The following is a 23,408-nucleotide window of genomic DNA, read 5'->3' on the forward strand; positions in this document are numbered from 1 at the left end:
GATGTCCTGAATCCTGCAGTGACGCACCGGCCCGGTAAAACGCTGGCTTCCACATGAGGCCGACCACATGAGTGCAACCAATCAGCTGTCAGTCACACAGTTTCTGTCGGTGCGACCCCGACTGGCTCGCCCTCACCATCCACACCACCTCTCACACAGCCACTCCACACTTGGTCAGCAGAGACATTTGCAACCTGGTCAACGAAACGTGATCTTTAACTGTGCGATGCTGCTGGACCGTACGTGGGTTTTGTGTTTTGTTCATTTAATAGAGATTAATTCAAATCATGAAACCAAACTGTCCATCTGTTTGTATCCACACATCTTTGCTACAGAATGAAGACAACAGAGTCACATAAAAACAGAACATGCCACATTTCAGAGGAATACACACATCCATCGTCTTCAGAGTCAGACAAGCGCAGAGACCCAGGCTAGTTAGCTTAGCCCAATGGCTGGTAGTGGGTGGGAAGTGTTAGCATCAGCTAGCTCAGGTCCAGGCTAGTTAGCTTAGCACAATGGCTGGTAGTGGGTGGGAAGTGTTAGCATCAGCTAGCTCAGGTCCAGGCTAGTTAGCTTAGCACAATGGCTGGTAGTGGGTGGGAAGTGTTAGCATCAGCTAGCTCAGGTCCAGGCTAGTTAGCTTAGCCCAATGGCTGGTAGTGGGTGGGAAGTGTTAGCATCAGCTAGCTCTGGTCCAGGCTAGTTAGCTTAGCCCAATGGCTGGTAGTGGGTGGAAGTGTTAGCATCAGCTAGCTCTGGTCCAGGCTAGTTAGCTTAGCCCAATGGCTGGTAGTGGGTGGAAGTGTTAGCATCAACTAGCTCTGGTCCAGGATGCTGGTGTGTCCAGCAGGAATCCTCCTCCTCCTCCTCATCATCAGTAGCAGCAGTCGCTCTTCTAGTCCTCAACAAACCTTTGGTTCTGTTGACCCAAGTTCCAGTGGAGCTTTGGAGGTGCTGCGTCAAATCACTGCGCCCAGTCAGGAAAGTAGTTCCTGCTACGTGTCTGATTCTACCACTACAACGTCTCCTCATGTTAAACTGGTATTCATCACCAAGGCTACACACAACCCTCCTGATATTAATGCAGGCAGAGACGGAGCTACGCTAACACTTCCCACCCACTACCAGTCACTGTGCTAAGCTAACTAGCCTGGGTCTCAGCTCCATAATGCAGCACAGAGGAGAGAAGGGTCTCTACCTGCTTGCAGCATAATTTAGATACATTTGTTGTGCTGGTCTCTTTTCATTTGTCTCTGTCATTTAATTAACAGCAAGATTTAATGAATCATGAAAATAATCTGGTGACCTACTGAACATAGAAATTGTTATTTGGAGCTTTCTGCTGAAGAACTACGTTTCACTAACTTGTCAAGTTGTGTGAGAACTAGTCAAATGTAATGAACTCTGCTAGCGATGAGTGTATGAAGCCACCCTCTAACTGGCCGATTGAGATAGTTGAGTTCATTTGATTCCATTAGGAGGAAACAGAGAGTGGTGTTTCACTCACAGGGCTGCTGCTGCTTTATGGACAGCGCTTCTGTGACGCCAAACCTACCAGCTTTGCTCTGGTTCTCTTTCACACTGCCTGGATTTGAGACAGACCACTGAAAGGAAACAGCAGAACTGGTACGTCCGGTGTCAGCTGAGACCTTGAGAATTTACATCAGAGACATATAAAGCAGTATATGGCAGCTTCATGCACAGTATTTAGCATCTTTCTAACACAGATAATTCATCACCCTCGTGTAATGCAGGAAATGGTCGGCAGTGCAAACGGAGTCAAAGTTGGAAGATTCCTCAGTCTAGCGCTCGTCAGATTTACAGTAATAACCGTCATCACTGTTCACCATGACAACCCTCCAAGACACTTCTGGAACCTCCCTCCTTGCATCTAGAATGAGCCTTTGCCGCTGGGATAGTGGAACAGGCTCTGGGCAGCCAATCAGGGAGCAGCTCAGGTGTCCAAATACCTGGTGATGACTTCCAGTAGTTAGCAAACAATCCAGAGCAGATCAGATCATCCACGTACCACATGACTAACACAGCTTAGTCCAGTGGTTTCTAGCCTACTGACCTCTTTAAAAGTATAAATGTTAAGTTTTGTTCCGTAGCAGTGAACAAGTGGTAAATTACTGCGTTCTAATGTGAGAATTAGCAGAGTACTGCACGACCGCATCATCATATCAGAACTGATCTGCATTCTCGCCTCAGATATAATTTCTGTACTCAGAGGCCAAGCTAGCTTCTGAGAGCAGCACTGGAGCGACATCGTCAGCTCAAAGTATCTCACAGAAACGCTCACGCGGAGGAGGAGGGAGCACCGGCCCCCCGATGAGGACACGGTGCTGAAATGTTTAGCTGCATTTAATTCTGCCAAAAAATTGATTTTGCCTTCCTCGCCAACAGGAGCTCACCAAGATGGTTTTTTTCACTCCTGCATCACTTCTTAGTGACATCACAATGCAGAGAGAGTCAGCCACGTTTAGTTCGCCTGAAGCTAATGACTTGGTTCTACTGAATGTGCCACCAGATTACACTGCACATCGGTTCTGTAGGGCAGAACCACAAGTGTTCTAGTTAGTTCTGCTCTCCAGTCCAAGTGATCACAGGTCTGGATCAAGGAGACCTGGATTTCACCAGACGACCTGGAGGGTTTGGACAGTTGAGCTGCTGCTAGCCTTAGCTCCGAGCTAAATATACGTGGCTGGTTCTTCATGCGTCCTGGATTCACTAAGAGGTGATGCAGGAGGGAAAAACATCTTCGTGAGCTGAAGACTCCCCGTAGTGAGGACTTGGAAGATCAAATTCATGTTTTGGGGGAAGCAGTGAGATTTTTTTTTTGCCACAAAAGGTTTTCAGAAACACACGTGAGCGCGGTGGTTCCCAACCTCCAGCCCCTTCCCACTTACAGGTGCAGAGGGAAGCCGGAGCTCTTAAAACTAGTTAAATAAAATCCTCGCAACACTCTTACTGGATAAGTAATTTCATATAAATTCTGTATATACAACTTTTTAAAAAGATAGTAATATATTTGTGAGGCTGCCTTGTATACAGTGTAACATGTATAAAAATACAAAATACAATGAAATACTCGCAGGCCATATTTTTTGCCAGTGGACATTAGAAAGGAATCACTGTATTCTTCTGGTGTGTGTGTGTGTGTGTGTGTGTGTGTGTGTGTGTGTGTGTGTGTGTGTGAGGCGCTCCAAGGTAGAAAGGTTGAGAACCGCTGCTCTGGTGTGTTGTCTCACTGTAAAAAGGGTGGATGTGGCTGACCGCCACCGCCACGTTGGAAAGCACAGATCAGCACCAGCACCCCGCAGGTCCAGCCCATCCGTGTGTCTTATAGTTTGTGAATCCTTTAAAAAGGAACATTAGAGAACTGTTAAGCTGTGCAACAGTTGTTCTCTTGTTTAAATCTGAAGTAGAGGACGGTGGATGAGACGTCTCCTCGTGATAGAGACACGCGAGCGACAGGAAAACTTCTCTCTGAGCTGATTTGCTCCTGTCTTATAATTTAAGACAGCTGGTGACAGTGAAGAGCTCTTCCAAGTGGAGCTGATCTCTGAAAGTGTTGGATGCCGAGACCGACAAACACTCCTGCGTGACCGGTGGCCTTCATTGTGCAATCAAACCCAACAGATTGACTGAGAGTTAAGAAGAATTAAAGAATCAAATATTTGATTAAAAACATATCAATGCACATCAAATGTGTTAATTTGTAAAGCTAAAACTTTGAATTGCTGTTGAGCTCTGGTGGGGGGGGGGCTTACCAACAGAGACGTTGTCTTAGGGCTGTGAACTATTGAGACAAAACCTTCATGTCCCCTGTGTCCTCGCCAAAAAGCACCTGAACACACCACGAAGACAACAACCGAACGCCAGATAGCACCGATGGTCTGCTGGGAAGGCAACACTCCCTCCAGCTGGTAGCAATATGTGCTCATGAGGACGGGGAACTAGAAGATGTAGGACTGCGGATACACAAGACATGTTGCTGTCTTCGTCCCAGATGTCCGTCTTGTAAATAAATCCACGTCGGTGGATCGATGTACTCTCAAAACGGCGAAACAGGAACAGAGTTTAGTCAAAGACTTTCTTCACTCAGTACTCAATCACACCGTGTTCTGTCACCGACGGTCTCAGATTCAACCAGCTGAATCGGCTGAGAAGAACCGGTGGAGCGGGACGTGAGAGGGAGGTGTGACGGGGCGGGACATGTGACTGACGTGTGACTGACGTGTGACTGACGTATGACAGAGGTGTGACGGGGCGGGACGCGTGACAGGCGTGTGACGCAGCCTTCTCAGAGCAGGTCACAACCACCAGACTCAACACAACCAGTCGTTTGAATCTGTAAACAAAATCGCGTGGTTCAGATACAGAACTGTTGAAAAGACAATTCTACCAGCATCGCAGGAGAAGATCTTTGTGAGTGCAGTGAGAATCGTTTGGCGCCACATTTTTGATCACAAACCTGTTTTGTTTGGTTGCACAGTGACAAGAGGAAAGCAACTCTGCTCGTCCTTCATTCACCTCACTCCTCGCTGGAGTTAAATCCTGACAACCTACCAAAGAAAGTTGAGAAATTAAACCAGCCACTTGGGACAAGAATGCTTTCTTACTGTATTTCTGCAGTTTTAAAAAAGGGAGCAAAACAGATACATCAGACATCTTGGAGATGGAGGGTCCTGCTCACGCTGCCTGCTTTTCATCCCTGCCAGTTATGTGCAAGTATTTTCCATGAATTTCCTTCAATGAGTCTTGGGTGACAAAAACAAGGTGGAAATGTCCCAGACAAAGCCAGACGGGGGAAAAACACACGGGAAGAACAAGCGAGTGGAGGGAGGAGATGATTATCAACTGATCGGGGAGCAGAAGGAGAGAAGTTACGCATCCAATAGCTTTCTATCGACCTGGAGAGAGAAGTCTCAGATGAAAGTGCATTAGATGACGAAGGACCTTTTTGGTTGAGCTAATACAGTCAAATCTAGAGGAGAAACAAGACACACACCCACAGCAAGAGGGCCTCCCTCGTCCACACGGACACAGAGTTATTTACATGGTTTTAGTAGTGTTCTTCATTATTCTATCCACCGTGTGCTCCAAGACTGTACACCAGAGGCCCCGAGCTCTCCGGGCCAGGTCCGTCCTCGTCCCTCCGGACTCGTCCACGGTGGTTATGGGGAGGAGGGGCTTAGGAGGGTCAGATCAATCATGTTATTGGGCCGGTGATCCAGAGAGAGGGGAATGAAGCTGAAGGCAGTTTTCCTGTGGAGGTATCATGTCTCTGGAAGCTGGTTGATGTCAGTCAAGTTGGTGTCATTGAGGATTAATCTGATCCGATCCAAGGAGTCCGCCTGTCGTATTCGCTCCAGCTGTACCTGGACACACGGACACATGTTGACTGATTAATAGCGCTTGATTGATCATTGCATCCCAATACACAACATTCTACTGAGCACCGCAGAGACGACGTTCTTCTGTTAGCCGACCCATAGTTTGCATCATTATGCATCATGCTGTTTTTCGATGAAGAGGCTTCTAGAAGCTTCTAGAATTTGGCAGATCAGAAGAAGCCAGTTTTTAGGGAGGGGAGGGTTCAAATGGGGGTTATGGGGAGTAGAATAACAGATCCCTCTTCATAAATCCGGAGGATAACCTGCATAACTGTCGACTGAGGCACTATACCCGTTTGGTCCACTTCAAACTTCCTCCACAGATTAAACTGTGCGTACCTGAAGAGTCTGAGAAAGCTTGACGAAGTCCTTCTGGACCTGCTCGCTGACATCCAGCTCCGTTTGCAACCGCTGGGCTTTGTCTTTCTCGTCAAAGACCTGGCTCTCTAGTGCACTCTGCAGCGACACACTCATCACGGTTAGAGGGAATCGCCACAGTCAGGATTCAGTATAAAGACAAAAGACGACTTGTAGTTGAATAATGTTCGTTTATGCCGACTGTGCATCACAGCTGGAGGAAGGTCACTCAGCGCCGGCTTGGAAGAAATAACTGTATGTGTGAGTTTTGGCCGCTCAATTACATGACAAAAAAGCAATATTGAATCATGTGACCTCTAAATAAGTATTTAAAATGGTAAAAAGATATTTCCTTCTTGTCTTTTTTGGATCCTCTTACAGGCATTCACACCTTTCCTATCCTTCGTCTTTCAGGCGGAAAAATTAGAACAAGATCTGTAAGGTTCTGACATTATTTGTTATATCATTAATTTTTGCTCTTTCCGCTACTGAATTTGTTGGGTTGTTAAGATGGCGTTGTGAGAGGTGTCTGAGACCTTAGCTGTGGCGAGCTCCTTCAGCTGGTGCTCCAGGCTGATCCTCGAGGCCTGGACACCCTCCAGGGTCTCTGTCTTCTCTGCTAAACTCCTCTGCAACTACACACAACAAATACGACTTTGATATCCACCAATACACAAAAGATGCTGCAAACAATGCACTCAACCGCCAACTTCAACAAAAGGCACAGAGGGGAGTGTTGTTCCAGGTCTGTCCAGCAGGATCAGGACCGACACTCCTGAGGGTTTTTGAAATTGGTCTGTTTTAATGTGAAAGCATTTTTAAAAAATCTCTTTGGAGTTAATTTGTAACTTCTTTGTCTGAGAACCTACACAGACTTCTTAGTCTACAGTTATCAAAAAAATGTCTTCTGCCTAAAATGTGCTTTTTGTACCCTAATTTCATTGTTCAAGCTTCACGGTTGCTGAATGATGCAAAGCTGGACACTGGAGACGCTGGAGTGAGACGAAGAGGTGAAAAATTCTAAACAAGAATGTTGGAAGAGAACTTTTTCCTTCCGGGACCAAATAAGGTCCTTTGCAGAGGACAAGCCATGGACTCACGAGCTTGTACACCAGTTATTCTAGGTGACACTTCCCCTGGATGGAGTATTCTCACTTTCATGGTCTAAAAATAGGCGTCTTGAGCGTTTCCCATCCTGCGTTACTTTGTGATGGGTTTACACCAGATGAGAGTTTGGAAACAGACGTTTCTGGACAATTTGTCTTCTCTTAGCCGTCAGTCTTCGTTAGCTTCAACCTAACATATGAGGCTGGTTCTTTTTGCACTCTGGAGTCACTCTGAAGTGATGAAGGTGGGAAAAAAAACGTTGAAGTGAGCTGAATACTCCTAGTACTGAGTACTTCAATAAAAAAGCCTTTTTTTGTGAAGTATCACCTCCAGACACTTCTGCATTTTCCGGACCATGTTTAGAAGCACTGCCACTGGACCTGCAGCACTGGGTAGCAGAGGACAATCGTACCTGCTCCTTCTCGGCTTTTATTCGCTCCAGCTCCGTCTTCAAACTGGAGAAAGAAGCTGTGGAGAGAGACATCATGAGTGGACCCCCCAGGCTCATCAAAATCTCCAGGCCCCAAATTCTGTCTGGAATTATTCCCACCATCCCCTGAAGATTATTTGGCAATTCATGAATAATGAAACAAAGCTGCTCCATTAGACAAGCAAAACTACTGAGCACAAACCCTCAAAGCCACCAGATTCCCTGCAACATCACACAGGGGCTGAACTCAAAGACAAACACAAGACAGAATAAAATAATCCAACAGATTACGGCTTCGTGAATATTTGTGGGGAACTCAAGCATCTCTTCGGTGTTTAGTAATCAAACGTGCTTGGTTTCCGATCAAAATTTCCCAAAAGCTCTATTTTTCTTCCTGAAAGTGGTTCATTTGCTTTTCCATGTTTCAGGGTTACAGCAGTGAGAAGCATCAGTGAGCAGGTGAGGACGACGCGCTCCACGTGGTCTCAGGAGAGCAAAATCAAGTTGGTTATTCAAACAAAGATGTAAAATGTCTGGGCTCTAAACTTATTCGAATCTTAAAATGTCCCGCCATTTCAGTCCATACACTTTCATTCAATTTTCTGTGGTTAGGAAAAACATAACAAAGGCTTTCATAACATCAAGAGCTTGACCAAAAATCCACAGAAGAATTAAAAAGATTAATGAGCATAATTGTTAGCTGCAGCCTGAGATGAAACACCACAACGGGGTCAGCGATCGGTAAACGGACGTTCCCCATAATCCACATATTCACAGGGTTTAATCCCTGTTACACTGCTCAGGGATTCCCATCGACAGCGCAAACACACAGTGTCCACAGTCAGAGTCAAATGTGCCCAAACAAACCTGACAACATACAGCAGTGAATCACCTCCTCACACAAGTGTGCAGCGAAGCACTACATCCAGTCACTACTGTTATTAGTCTGACACCATTCACGTGCTATTAACACACACAGACGGGCCGCTAATCTGAGCCGGTTCAAGGTGGTGGTCATACCTTCCAAGATGTCTGAATGACAGTGTTCAGTGGAGGAGAAGCAAAAGTAGAGACAGAAGAATGAAATGAAAATACAGCATTTGCTAGTTCCATCCCCACAGAGACTTGAAAAGGCTGTTTGCTTAAGTTGGACGACTGACATGACGGGACGGAGAAGATGACGGCTGCTTTGTAGACGTCTCACCTATCTCCTCCTTGCAGCCCTCGATCTCCAGCTGCAGAGTGTCCTCCAAGTTCTCCTTCAAACACTGCTCTGCCTGGATCTGCTCCTTCAGAAATAGGATCTCAGCCTTCAGCCTCTCCTCCATGTGGTCAGCTGATGTCCGTACGGCCACCATATCCTCACGCAACCTCAGCGCCAGGCCTTGTAGTTCCTGCAGAGTCAGTGCACAGACTCGCTATGTAAAGAAATGTGTCATGTAACTGACAACAGAAGCTGACAGAAATATAATATGGATGGAGGATAAAAACAAGGAGCTCATATTCTATCTGTAAAATGTTGAAATATCCTTTGAGTAATTCGCTTCATTAGCGTGTTCACGTGTGCAGTGGGGAGGCGACATAGGAGTCGTGTAGATGCAGTTTCCAACAGTCAGCACCTTCACACAAAAACTAACGTTGCTGTCCTCAGGAAGCAAGAAAACCTGTTCACCTGACTTACAACTGAAACACAAGACTTCCAAATATGGTCAATTCTCCTGCCATTTAAGCAAGAACTGGATTCAGCCTCTGTAGCGTCTTCAACAAAGTTTGCAGACACCCAGAGTGAGAGGCGACGCGCAGCCAGGCGACTGCCTCCGACACCTACTTGCACAGTATTGGGCATGCGGAAATCCTCCTGTTGCTGCAGCTCCACGTGCAGCCTGTGTTTCCCCTGCAGGCTCTCGTTGTCTCTTTGTAGTCGGCTGAGTTCATCTGCCACTTGTTCCCTTGACTGCACCAGCACAGCCTGAAACAAACAAACAAAATGAATCACTCCATCTCATCGTGTGTCAGTTTTCCCCCTTTTTCTCCTCACTCCTCTGATATGAAACCAGCAGCGCTTCACCGCTCGGTAAAGACAGACTCAACAGCTGCTGCTGCAGACACATTCCTTCTACTTCTCCCTGCTGAGCCACCATTTTGCTTGATGTGACATTAGGACTGGATTTATGGCAGTATTAGGACACATCCATCTCCAGATCAAAGCCACATGCAGCCACAGGAACATCTCACTGCACACTAACCTGTCAGCCAGAGACAGACTCTCGACACACAGCAATGCATTTTCTATGGTACGTCTGCGGCGGAACATTCATTATTGATGTTTCTGTCTCATATCTTTCTTACTTTCCCTTCACAAGGTGGATGCCAGTGTGAATGCTTCCGTATCTATGGTGGTTGATCCGACCTTAGACTTTGGGCACACACACAAATTCAGTCTTCAAGTCTGTCTTCTCAGCAAATAGAGAGCAAGTGATATTGCTGCTACTTCAGAGGCTTCAAATGTTAAACCCAAAGCGCTAACAGGCTCTATTGAAGAGCTGTAATTTAGTTTGGCTGCATGCAGGAGAATAAAGCTGGAGCTTGTTGTCAAAGTAACACAGTAAATATGCTTATTTGAGAGGCCGGCTGCGATCCCAGAAGTCACTGGAGATTCATCCACATGAAGAGACTCTACAGGGAAAATGAAGGAATGTGTTGTTCACCATCTGGTCCTGTGTGTTCCTCTTAGCGTCACTGAAGGCCTGCTGTAGCGTGCCGAGCAGCGTTTCTGACTCCTGGACTCTCTGCACGAGGGCCGACACCTACACACAGACAGACAGACAGACAGACAGACCTGCACTTAGAGAAACTCTCCATGCGTGATGCAGAAAATACAGAAGACGTGATGTCTACGCTTGTGTATACGCTGTGGTCAAGTTCACAACATCACCCGATCACCTGACTGAGACACATCAGGATATCTTTCTATTTTAGATTTATTTTCAGAATCCTCCACTCCATCAAACCCTTGCTCTGTGTGTGTTTCTCACTCTATCAGTTCAGACACTGCTGAGAAAATGGACAAGACACTGAAACAATCGCAGTACAGCAGTCGACCGTGGTTCCAATCAGAAAACATTGTGTGCAAGTGTTCATGGGAGTTGTAGGATTGTAGTTTTGTACTGCATGAAACTGATTCACTTCTTTATTCGATTGTATTGATCTCTATTGTCTTTCTGGTCTTGCTGTAACCGTTGGACGCTGTTGCTGTTAACACCTAAACATCTGATGCAACAGTTGTAGGATCAGCACGCCCGCTCACCATCACACCCACAGGATTGATAAATAAAAGCGTGAGGCCTCTGGCGCTAGTTTTGCCAGCCTCAATGACTCAGGAGCCAGTTACCGTGGTAACCTGCTGTTGATGGATGAAAGAGAAAAAAGATGGGACAGGAGTGGACAAGCCTGAGTGACGTTCAGAGGAGCTTCATTGGAAATGCGCCTCTAACACGTCGAGTCAATTCTGGTTGATCTTTATTAAAACAAGTGTCAATCTTGAACAGCGAGGTCAAACCGGCCAGAAGCTCACAGTTCAATCAAGCTTTACTCAAGAAACATCCGCCGCTGAACCCTCGTACGCCGTTTGCTGATGGATGTAAATTTTAAAAAACTTCAGTAAGGCCTTCAAAAATGAACTGAGAAGAGATCTGACGCTGCATGAATTGTTTCAATCATTTCTAACTAAATGTTGCAAACTACATATCTGTGATTTTAGCTCGCTGTCCAGAGGCAATAAACTGAAAAACTTCAGATCATTTAGACGAAACACACTGAATGAGCTCAGAGAAATTCCAATCACATTGTGACTATTTCTGAAAATGTCTTTGACTGAAACCTACATGAAGACAAGCATGTGCGGATCTGTTCTATCCAAGAAACTGATCCTTTTTGGGACCAAATGAGAACAAAGATCCTAACTTTGTATTTGTCATCAGCAACAATCCAGATATCTGAGGCATCAGCAGCATCTGAGCTCATACCTTAGCAGCAGTTTCCTCATTTCCCAGTTTGACTGAATCTTCCAAACTTTGTTTCTCAGTCATCGTCCTCTCCAGCTGATCATTGGCCTGGCGCAGCATCACCTGCAGCTTCTTCACCTGGAGGACAGCAGGACGATGTCATGCAGCTGATCAGCTGAGGTCAAGTAGCCATGTTCCCCCTGGTCTCTTATTGGGTTAATAAATTCAGATGCTCTACACACTAACACGAAAACTAACACGAACTTTGGGTTGATGAGAGAAATCATTCAGGCAGTGAAAATCTTAATGAAGAGACTACAAAAACCTGATCTCGCGTCTCAGCCTCTTGTCCTTGGATGGCCTGAAGCTGCTTCTCGTAGTTTGAGCACATGTCACAACGCCTGCCCAGCTTCCTGCCAGCGTTCTTCACCTGGTGGACAGAACGACCATGGAACACTTTGATGGCTCAACACCCAACACAAAAGGGCATCGCCACCTCTGAGCCCACTGATGCATGAGCAGCAAGATCTCTGTCCTCTGGTGCAATAAGATGATGATGATGATGATGATGACGACGTGTGTGTGCACACGCACGTGCGTTTGGACCAGCCTGTCTCTTAGGTGCAATAAGGGCAATAGGTAAAGACGTGACCACTGCCAGTGATATCTGCCGTCTGTTCAGTGCAACACTCCTCAGTGTGGAGTAGTTCATGTGGTACTGGATGATCTCCTTTATTGTTGCTGTGTTAACAACACGCACTTTTTCCTGCTCTTGCACCTTGTGTCCCGTCTTATACTCTTTTCTCACTGAAAAACGCCTGTCAACGCGGGCTTTTGGACCCTTGTTTGCTCAGCATCAGGGCTCATTCCAGCTTCCAGCAGACCCGGGTCTGAGCTCCTGCTGTGAGGCTGCGTGCCTGTGTTTTTCTCTCTCGTACGTCATCGCGCTGACGTCCTCATTTCACATGAACGTGCGCAGGAACACTGAGAGGTAAACAAACAACAACATGGATGTCGCCGACTTGAACATTAGCATTGTCGTTGCGTGCATCGCAATGCTGTCTCTTTTGCAAAGCATTCAAACTCGGCGCAGATGGAAAATTTCTGAGCGCCGATGCTGCGAAGGAGGATGGAGTTTATGAGTTTATGGCTCGACTGGAAGGGAGCCGAAGAAGCTCCAGGTGAAGCCTGACAGGCGGCACAGTGACACAATCAGGATGCGACAGGAAGGTCGCGTGAAACCTGAGACGATGCGGGTTGCCTCTTTCACACTGCAGGCGAGCCGAGCAGAGCCAAGCCGCTAAACACCCGGGTCGCTTGGCGAGTCGGTCGACGCGGTCGAGTGCCCAAAAACCCACGTTGACCCGCGTTTTTGGTGCAGTGTGAAAGGGGTATTAGTGTATCTTTCATTGTGTGGAGCAAAGCAGAGTCTGGGCCTACTCTGGTGTTACCGTTGCGTCTGTTGTACCATCACACAACCTCGTCAACGCCCTCGCAGAATTTCATCCATGTGGTCTGAAGACTCCCAGAGGAGCCCTGAGATTAAAGTATTCATCCAAATTTGAGCTAGCAGAGGGCTAACCAGGAAGTAGAAGAGGAAGTTTCTGTTGCGCAGTTCATCAAGCATGCTCGGTATGCTTTCTCCCACACCCCTGACACAAACTCCATGTACTGTGAAACAGAGATTTGCCTGGCAGTGTTAAGAGCTTGTATGGAAGTGTCGTACGTGTGTATGGAAAGTAAAGCTACCTCCTGCTGCAGCAGGTTCCATTCACTGTCGCTGACAAGCCGGTAGCCGGCTGGCGGAAGGTAGGCGGTGTCGGGGGCATGCGAGATGCTGGATAGCAAGGAGGCCGTCTCCTCCTGCTCAGGCGTCATGGCTTTAATGGCCTTCTCCTGGTCTTTAGTCAGCAGGAAGTGGCTTGCTGTCAGCTTGATAGAGCTGATGGACGAGGTTTCACCAAGACTACTGTCCGTCACCCCGCAGTCGGCCCCCACCAAGGGCCCAAAGTCCGACTCATCCAAGTGGCTGGCTGACTTGGCCTTGTGGCTGTGACCGCCCAGACCCTGCTGGGCCGACAGCGAGGACCCCAGGCTGTCTGTTGACTGAACTCTTCGCAGGTTGTCCTTGTAGGGATCCACGGGGGCGCCTGCCACCATGTCAGTGTCTAAGGAGTGCATGGAGCCATGGGCGCTGTGGTTGGTGGGCGGCTGAGGACAAAAGCAAATGAGTGTCATGAGATATTTGTAAATAACACGTGAAATACTAAGAATATAGGATCCTGGAACTTTACCACTAGACTTTCATGTTTGGGATGCAGCAAGAGTTGTGTGATAATGAACAAAATGGGACCAAGAAAATGAAAAGGCTTCTAGTCAAAGTCATCAAGTCACAAGGTCTTTATGGTAACGTGACATTTACAGCAGGTCAGGTATTCTGGTGTACATGAGGCATCGTTTGAGGTATTTCACAACAAGATAGAGTTTTTGTTTTTTAATCAACAAAAAAAAATCTCAAATTATAAACAGAAGCCCCTGATGACCCCTCAGTGAAAGCCTTGTTTTTCCCAGTAAAAGACTGACAGCTCTGAATCTAACAGTTGCACAAGCGTCACAAAAACAGTTTTCTACTGATCACTGCTGGAAACGAAGGACAGTACAGGACAAAGTGAAGGTGTCATGTTGCCTGTTAGAGGATCGCGTTACTCCAAGAGAATAAAACATGGCGAGAGATGATAAGGAGCTGGTGTGAACTCACACAGGCAGGCATAGCCAGCCACACGATACTCGTACCTCCTCAACACTCAGACCCAGGAACAGATCCTCCAAAGGCTCGGTGTTGTCGCCGCCATCCTCCTCATGCAGCTCCACCTGGCTCAGCCTCTCTTTTTCATCCTCCTCCTTTCAGAGAGGAAACGGTTTTCATCACGCAACCATACGTCATGTAATTATTCCATCACACTGAAATAGATATTCAAATACAAAACCCCAGTTTCATGAGCTCAGCACCACCCACATTCATCAGTGACACATTTGTGAGCCAGTTACACGCGATGCTCCATTTTATTAAACTCAACTCGCACTTCTGCATTTCCCCTTACAGTCGACAATCCCATCAGCCATGAGTGTCTGGTTCGTCCACTGGTCCATCCAGAATCTGTCTTTCCAGCTTTGACTAGATTTACTCTTCAGACATAGACACTGATGCCCGAGACACTTCCTTCACCCAACATGCAGTCTACAAATTCCCATCGTTGCTGCTGCAGCAGCCTGTCACAGGTGATGCAGAGACACGGAAAAACTCCCCACCATCAGATATCCAACGTGCCGATAAACGTCGCTCCAGGGTTTTAACCACATTTCTGTACTGACAGCTGTTATTCATGATGTGCACCCTGTGACTAACATAGTGAGTTGGAAAATGAACAACCTTCAAGTCAAACACACACCTGCACAACTCCACACTTGAGAAAACTAGAATTGATTCAGCCAATCAGTCCAGGTGCAGTTCAGGCGCCATCATGCGACAGGCAGAGAACAAACTCGGAGGTGGAGCTGCTCTGATCATCAGGGTTGGAGGAACTACGTCTCTGTACATCTGCTGCATTCACAATAACGTGACGATTGGGATGCCTGGGATTTTGCTGGTCAAAGGTTACAGTCACCTCACACGTACGCGGCATCAGTTCCAAGCGCCATTTAGTTGAGGCAATGTCTCAGCAGCGCCTCCAAGGGAATTTCTTCTCATTGGACAAGTGTGCACTGGGACGTGAAGGTCAAGAAGGTCAAGGTCACTGTGACAGGCACATTGACTGGAACACACCTGGAAGGTGGTATCCTTTGTTTTTACCTCTTCTACGTGCTAACATTTGTATGGATACCTGAAAAGCCTTAAAGTGGCTCATTGACTGATCTCCGTTAACCCTCTGAGCTGGTTGACGTTTGTGGTGGTGTGAAAAATACAAGAGCATCCTGGAGTTTTGTCTGTCTGGCTCACACATACAGGACAGACCCACACTGGTTATGTACACAAAGAGATGATAGCTCACATGACGGGAACACAACTGGGGAAGTGCTTCAGGAGCAACAAGGGGGTGGAGGAAACCGCGACTGAGACGGGTGGCATCAGGTCCGGTGCGCCGCTAACGGTCTTTTGACGCAGGGGCAGAACACGAGTGGGTCGGTTGTGTCCTCAATGATGTTTAGGGTTTTCTTTTTTGCAGCGACTGGTTCAGTGTCATGAAGCTGTTCTGGTTCTGAGCCAATTATTTCTGCTGCTGCGTTACAGTCCTTTGAAGGGTGGTGCAGTCCCCTGCCCTCAGGTTGGCAAACCACACGTTGATTCAGCCTGACAAGACACTCAGGAAGGTGCGGCAGAGGAAGCAGCAGCAGCTGCTGTGTATTCAAGCGTAACTTCCATCCTGTTAAGGTTTTACTCAAATGTTACAGGGCGCACGAAGATTTCTGTTTTCTTTCCAAAAGTGACGTTTGCAGTTCCTCACACACAAGGCTGACAAGTATAATAGTTGGTGTGGGGCGTCCTGCTGGCCTGCCAGTCACCGCATAACCACAAAAACCTAGTTTGCTTGTAACTCTCAGATCCAATACATCTCACTCCTATGGTTCTTGTCCTCACAGCAATTTGTCTAGAAAGATCCAAGATATTATTATCATCTGTGCTTTCCCTCTCAAGGAAAAGTGGCGATATGTGCGGTCAAAAATACTCCATGTAAGACCAACAATTGGAATCTAAAAACAGAATATCCTCCACTGTGTGCTGCAGTGAGGTGGTGCTCGGCGGCCCTCACACATGCGTGTGTTGAACACAGACGAGCCAGACATTTGCAAGGTGCAAGAACACAAAACATGTCCGCCCACCGGTTACCGCCATGTTTGTCCAGAGTACCACGTGTTGAAGACTTTGAGAATTTTTCTCTGATATTTCACAGAAAAAAACGTGACAAAATCCATCAGTAGGATGGGGCTCCAAATATCCAACACCGACATCTCCATAGCAACGGAGTGCTCAACCATCCACACACGTCACGTCAGGATCACGGGTAATGTAGTAATTCTCCGTGAGCTCACTCTCATTTGTATGAACAGGCTTGGGCGCTGTGACGTGACGGAAGACCCTTCCGCCGTCACTGCAAACATCATGAAACCCAACAGCAAGAGTGCAGCTCAGCTGAGAAGAACCAGTTTGAAGGAGATCATCAACCTCGGCAAACTAAAGAAGTCTACACTGTTACTTCTCCGCATCTGATCCTTGACTGGGCTAGACACTGAAATGACGACGGCCCTGATTGTGTCTTTGTGCGTACCTGGTCTTTCTTCTTCATCTCTTCCACCTGGCGGAGCTGTTCTGAAGACAGCACGCTCTCTATCCTCTGCATGTCCCTCATGAGGAGCCGTTGAGACTCCAGGAACTGATCATTGGCTCTCTGCCACGTGTGCTTCAGCTGGTTGTGCTGCTGCCGCTCCAGCTCCAGTTTGTGACACACTACAGGGAGGGAGAGGGAGAGGGAGAGGGGGAGAGAGAGAGGGAGGGAGAGGGAGAGAGAGAGAGGGAGAGGAAAAGGTTGGGTGAGATTATTCTCCTGGAAAGTCCTTTTCTTAGTGTGTTTAGTGTTACTGAGAGGAAACAAGTTATGTGGCTAAGCTAGTTTTACCTGTCCACCTGTCAACCTGTCAACGGCATCCGGCTCTTTCAGATTGGAGCTGATTTGTTTGCATAAATAAAAAAGTGTCATTTTACATAATTCCATTTTTTTTCTCTTTTCCCATTTAATCCAAACAAAGACAATCATGATTCAAAGCTTCTGAGGATGCACAGCCGTGGATTTTTAGCTAAATATTTCTGATTCGGCCAATAGCAGGTCCTACCAATATAGCCAGTGTACGCATGATGATATTCACATTTTGAATGTCTTGAAAACACAAAAACAAAGTGAATTTGAAAATGTGGCAGTTTTCTTCATTTCCAAAACATCTGAAAAAGCACCTAAATCACATTTGTTGTTGTCTCAGAACTGCCCAGTCGAGAAGACGAGACAGAGAGGAAGCGTCCCAGAGGAAGTTCCAACGCTCCGTGCAGAGCGATTCAGGCTTCAACAGTCCAGTTTCAGTTTAGTCTGACTTCCTTAGGGGTCATGTGACATCCAAAGATACACTAATGTGTAAAATCTCTTTCATCAACCTGCACTTTCTGCAATCTTTGTCATAAGTACACGCAAAAAAGCCGATTAGAAACAGCTACAAGAGCAGAGCAGTCAGCGTTCTCTGGTAGAAATCTACCTGGGGGGTGGCTCCAATCCCCTGCCCCCGACTACAGGATTCCTGTTTACATGAAACTGAAGAACCCCGCTGAGAGAATGCTGAGTAACGACTCCCGTCAGCGCACACACACAGGCTGCGTCTGTCTGTCATCAGCTGCCTCTGAAGCTTTGGACTCCCATCGCCCTGTGCAGGAATCACGACTCTGTCTGAACTGACTCATCAGACGCCGTCCTCCCAGATGATCTCGCGTCTGTTTTATCTGATAATCTGACAAATCTGTCAAGCCTTCGTCCACAGAACTGAGGACTACCAGAGATAAACCCAGCATGCCAGTGTGTTGTAGCGTTGGCGTAACTGTAACGATCTACTGAGGGGGATCTGATCATTGTGATGGATAAATGCTAAATATCAGAGAGATGGAGTGAACAGCACAGAGTGGACTGCAGCATTAACACCCTTCTGACACCTCCTCATCTTCATTTGGTCACTTTTCATCACAACCATGAGCGAGTACCATCGTGAAGTTCTTTCCGCAGTTTCTCTGCATCTTCCTGCAGGACCGACTTCTGGGTGTTCAGCACAGCCACGTACATCTCCAGGTCCGTACGACACGACTTCTCTGCCTCCAGAACATGATTGAGTTCTTTAACCTGGAAAAGAAAATCATGAACATGCAACACTTGCTCATTTACTGGGAGGCTTCATCCTGTGTCAGAGGACTCAGATCCTGGCCAGACCTCCACTGGGAGGAAAGATTTTTTTCCTTGTAATGCAATATCACATTTTCAATTCAATTTACTGAAAGAAAGCGTAGCAGCTGGCAGTTCCCATCATCTTAGCCATTTTCCTTCTGCGCTCGTCAGTCAGTCCTGCTACAGGATGTTCGGGAGTTTAACTCAAACTGTAAACGTGTCAGTCTGGCTGCAACCGTCCAGGACTTCCTGAGGTTGGACTAGCATGCCTCGACAACATGCTAAGGAACCAACTAGCTCCAGCGTGTATGTGCTTCAATCGCTGCGTGTTCCATAGGACAGTTGTAGAGTTTAAGTCAAGGTGGAATAGCATGGCTTTAATAATCTGGGGTCCACAGGGATCCTTGCTAACTTGGTTGGTCTGCAAAGCAAAAGATGAACCAGAAGAAAGTTGTGACTGCAACCAGCTGTTAGGAGGAATACGGCCACCTTCTGCTGTGGAGGCGGACAAACGTCTGTCCATACACCGATCCTTCCCTGTCCCTGTAAACCAGAGGCAGCGCTCTTCCTCTACTGCAGCCCGACAGCACGTAAACCCACTGAGCGACTCGGCGGCGACTAACCTTGGAGGCCTCCAGTTCCTTCACACGGTCCTCCGCTGTGGTCAGCTTGGCTTTCAGGGCTGCGATCTCGTGCTCCATGGGCATCACCACTGAACGAAGCTTCTCTGCATCCTCCTGGGCCTTTAAAGGGTTAACAGGCCCTCAGTACAGATGCACACGTGTGCAGAGACACGAGTTACAGGCTTAATTTCAGCTCAGACTTCACACGAGGCCCCCCCCCCATGTTTCATACATATAAGCCTGGTTCAAACATCCAGCACACTTTGAGCTGTTGCTTGTTCCCAGGGAAACACAAGAAATGCATTTTTAGCTTCGCTACAAAAATTCTCTGCTGAACCAAGAGAATCCCTGAGCAGCGGTCCAGTGTTGAGAGCTGGACGTCAGCGCAGGAACCAGACACACGTCACACAGACAGGATGCTTCGACACTTCCACACCCAGATGTGGAAACACAGCCTACTTTTTTCATTTCATCCTCCAGGTTCTCCTCCTCCTGGCCCTCGCTCAGGCGGCGTCTCAGCTCCCCCACTTCCCTCTCCATGGCCTCGCGGTACTGGTTCCACTGGGCCCGCTCCTGCTCCAGACGCTGGTGGAACTGGACCTCATACTCACACACTGTTTCTGATAGAAAAAAGGAAACTCATCATGAAAGTAGTTGGCTAACTTGTATATTCGTTTTCTGGACTTTATCAGGTATGTTGATATTCAAGTGACTATAACACTTCTACATGTTTAACTCAAACAGAGGAGATGAAGGAACTTTGATTTCTTGAAGAGAGAAAATGTGGGGAATTATTGAATGTCTTGAACACAGACTTGTGAAAAGGAGTGTTCACCTTTCATGATGGCCTGCAGCGAGGCCACCTCCTCCTGCCACTGGCTGCGCACCTGGTCGATGGCCTCCTGCTTGGTGTTTTCTGACACAGTGGCCACAGCTTTGATGGTCTCTATCTCGGCCCGAGCTTGAGCCAGCCGGTCCTGGATGGAGCTCACTTCAGCCTGGGCGACCTCCAGTGCCGCCGTCTGCCTCTTCAACTCCTCTGGGTGAGAGAAAGATGGAACCCATGAGAACAAAGACTCAAAGCAGAGCCAGGTACAGAGAACAGCAGGTTGCTGGCGTGCAGGTGTATCTATGAGGGCTTCAGACACAGACTTGGATCCTCATCAGCGTGACACCTCACCTTCCTTGGACAGGTAGAGCTCCTTGAACTTGGCACGCTTCTGGTTGAACTCAGCCTCCAGCTGCTGCTTGAGCTTGATGAACTCAGCCCTCTCCTGCTCCAGAGCAGCCACTCGCTGCTGGAGCACATCTGAAGGAAGAGAAACAAGCCACGCCGTGCTGGTTACACAGTCAAACCTTCAAACTGAACAGGGGACAACTCCTGTAAACGGGTCAGCTGTAAACGTCTCCTGTCACAGAACCAGCTCCTGACCCTGGCCTACATGTTTTAATAACTGCAGGCGTGGAACCAAATTTAATACTCAGGTTCCCCAGGGAAGCGTCTGCAGCTGGACCGATGCTGTTCCTTGAGCGCCCATAGAGCAACCACACCACCCACCAACAGAGACGAGCCAAGGCTGAAGGACTCGAGGATTCTTAGCGTCCCCGTACCGGCAGATATTTGTCATTTCTTCCATACATTTGTGTCGGACAGAGGGCTGATATCTGCGTCGGCCCAGTTCTGCTTTGCCCCATCAATTACCAGCAAACAACAATAATTATGAATGGTTTTGCTCCAAATCTGTTGGAAATAAAGAAATCATTGATTTTCATATTAACGATGTCTACATGTGTTTTTCTAAATGTATCCAACGTTTCACGTAAACGTGTGTTTAGAAAGGTATTAACGTCATCAGCATCGGCTATTGGCCACAATCAGTTGCATAGTTTCAGCATACTGGATGTCAGCAACAAATCCAATAATGATCAACCCTGATTTGTATGATCAGCAGCCAATAAAAACCTCCATCCCAGACACGCGGTGCCACCACGGTCCCTTCGCGACGGCCATGTTGACGGTGCTGCCTCTCTGCTCCAGACCGGTTCAGTGCTGCAGCCTCGTAGTTTTAATTTCACTGCTAACAGACACACAAACAGCACCAATCACGCGCACCTTCTCGGCCGAGGCAACGACGACACTCAAACACGGGAGCAGCAGTGGTTCTGGACTTCACTCTCAGCCTTCGGGGCCATTCGAGCCCATCACAGGCCGTCGGGACGCACCACATCATTAGTGATGAACAATGGATGCCAGGGGACCAACAGCCTCATCAAACCAACTCCTCCCATGTAAATATTTAGCACAAAGCCTGAACTGTGGCTTCTTCTACAAATCCAAACGCCGATGACCAAAAAAAGAAGCTGTCCAGAGTTCACGTTTGAGTCGAGAGGGAGTTATTCTAAGACGCAGACAGAGAACTGGAAACATTTATTGGCACAAGCAGCAGGACGGTTCAACACATGCCCGCCCCGACCAGTCACATGATGCGATGAGCAAACACTAAAGCAGAAACGCCATGGCGGTGTGAACCACCATCACATCTTTCCAACTGGAGAATGAGTCAAGTTGAAAGGGAAACTGAAACACACTCGTGACCCTGAGTCTCACCAGAAGCCCAAACACGGTGGTGTTGTCTTGGTATGTACTCATCACCTCACTCCCGTGAATGACCGTCGACGTTTACAAGAAACCAAACGAAGGCCATCTTATCTTGTTTTGTCTGGCAACAATCAGAGGCCCCAAAATATTCCATGCTCAAACCGACAAATGTTTCAGCAAATTAGTTTTTAAAAAAGCTATCAAACTAGAACAGAACCACAGCAGCTGGGTGTCCTCAGCCCTGGAGTGCAATTTCTGCTAGCAGAACTGCTGTTGCTTCTGAAAGTACACAGTGATGTTAGTGCTGCGAGGCCAAAGAGCTGCGACTGAAGATTCTGGACCATTATGTCTCATGACTTATTCTAGAAGGAAGTAAAGGTGCATGACGTCCTGTCTGCAGCATCATCTCTAGACCAATCATCATCATAGATCAATAACCACCAGCATCCACGCTGTCAGAAGCAGCTCCAGGTCACAGTGGCCACAAACCAGACGGCCGGCCAGCTGACGGAGGCAGCGAGGACTCAAATGAACCAAGACTCATTCATTTGACTTCTGTGCAGTCCGTGCATGTTCGCTCTCTCAGAGACAGAAGGCAGAAAAGAGCCGCTCTCCCAGTGTAGTCTTGGAGTACTTTTGGACGGGTTACTGGGACAACGCATTAATCAGCAACGGAACCAGCAGCAGCACGGGCAGACGCACCTCCCACACTGGCACACACCCGCAACTACAGTAATCGTTGCATCTCCAACTACAAGCCTACAGGAGGAGCGCAGCACTCATCCAGACCGTTTCAGCCTCTGCACCAATCACTACTGAACAGATACTGACAGCCAGAGCTCCTACATAATACGTCCAGGAGTCGCTCTCTGAGAAAATAATGAACATGTTAAAAAACGCCAGACCTGCAGCACTGCAGACTGATGGATGGATCTGCTCCCACCTCTCCTGTCTGAGGCCATCTATTCCAGCCCTACTGGTTTCAGGAAAACCAGCTTAGTTGTGACATAAACCTGCTCCCAGTCGAACTGCTATGAACTCAGAACTTTGGCTCCAGTGGTTGATGCTGACTTATCACTCACCTACACGTCCATCACCTCCTCACATCCACCACCTTTCTGGGTACAGAAAAGCTCCATCTGATGAGTACACTGGTAGTACTCCTGCATGTGATGACTGCTAGCCAGATTCCCAGCAGGACCCCAGGATGTTCCCCGGACCCCTGATTGAGAAACCCTGCAGGATCCTCATCCTCTTGTGTTACGATCCAACCCCCGAGCGTGGAAGCAGTACACATCCCTACACAACGATAGGAACCATATGATCCGTGTTGCAGCCCTGCGCGGCGGAGCCAGGCCGGTCCGGACCATGTCAGGCAGCTTAGCTGCAGCAGCTAGGCTGCCTGACATGGAGACGCAGTTTTTACCTCGTTACGCAGGATCGGGAGCCTTTAGCAACTTCGTGCTCAGGAGTCCAAGTCCTTAATCGTAGATGTTCATACTGCGCAGCTTAAATTGTAGCCTAAGAGCCAGTGACAGCCAGTGACACGTCGCCCCGATGATGCTAACAAGCTAATGTTGTCAAAGATGCAGAGGCCGCTGGCTTCGGTGCTGCCGGCCATGAACACCCCGAAACAAAACTCCACAAAGGCAGGAAATTTACCGTCATGCTGGGACGAGAGAGGGGCTCCCGCGGCCTGCTCGGCCATGGTCTCCGGAGGGGGGTCGAGGCAGTAATTAGAGCACTGGCACAGAGGCTAGGAGTGTCCAAGAAACAGGCTAACATCACAACCAGTGTTAAGCTAGCCAAGGGAAAGAGAGTGACTTCCGGAGAAGCTTTCAAAATAAAATCAAATTGCTACAGCATATTGGCGTCTGTTTTCAGTCACGTGACATGCTTTGGGAAAGAAAGAGCT

At 47.8% G+C, this 23,408-nt stretch overlaps 1 protein-coding gene across 1 annotated transcript; it reads right to left on the reverse strand.

The window, feature by feature from the left end:
* Positions 1-224: 224 nt before the first annotated feature.
* rabep1 (rabaptin, RAB GTPase binding effector protein 1) lies at positions 225-23,290 on the reverse strand. The gene is made up of 18 exons (XM_086226844.1): positions 23,156-23,290; positions 20,075-20,203; positions 19,730-19,933; positions 19,354-19,514; positions 18,895-19,014; positions 18,094-18,229; positions 16,625-16,803; positions 14,094-14,201; positions 13,050-13,511; positions 11,626-11,730; positions 11,322-11,438; positions 10,005-10,103; positions 9,125-9,265; positions 8,501-8,690; positions 7,279-7,334; positions 6,296-6,394; positions 5,742-5,858; positions 225-5,387 (listed from the first exon to the last, which is right to left on the reverse strand). The coding sequence occupies exons 1-18, from the start codon at positions 23,199-23,201 to the stop codon at positions 5,286-5,288; spliced, it is 2,571 nt and encodes an 856-aa protein (XP_086082970.1). The 5' UTR covers positions 23,202-23,290; the 3' UTR covers positions 225-5,285.
* Positions 23,291-23,408: the final 118 nt, after the last annotated feature.

Source organism: Aulostomus chinensis, chromosome 15, assembly GCF_037954235.1.
Source record: "Aulostomus chinensis isolate RoL2024-O1b breed Wild chromosome 15, RoL_Achi_v1.0, whole genome shotgun sequence".
Lineage (NCBI taxonomy): Eukaryota > Metazoa > Chordata > Actinopteri > Syngnathiformes > Aulostomidae > Aulostomus > Aulostomus chinensis.

Coding starts and splice junctions, on each gene's coding strand:
- rabep1 (XM_086226844.1), bottom strand. CDS start 23,201: ATGGCCGAGCAGGCCGCGGGAGCCCCTCTCTCGTCCCAGCATGACG. Junction 20,204..23,155: donor TCTCTCGTCCCAGCATGACG/GTAAATTTCCTG, acceptor CTCTTCCTTCAG/ATGTGCTCCAGCAGCGAGTG. Junction 5,859..6,295: donor AGGAGCTCGCCACAGCTAAG/GTCTCAGACACC, acceptor GTGTCGCTGCAG/AGTGCACTAGAGAGCCAGGT.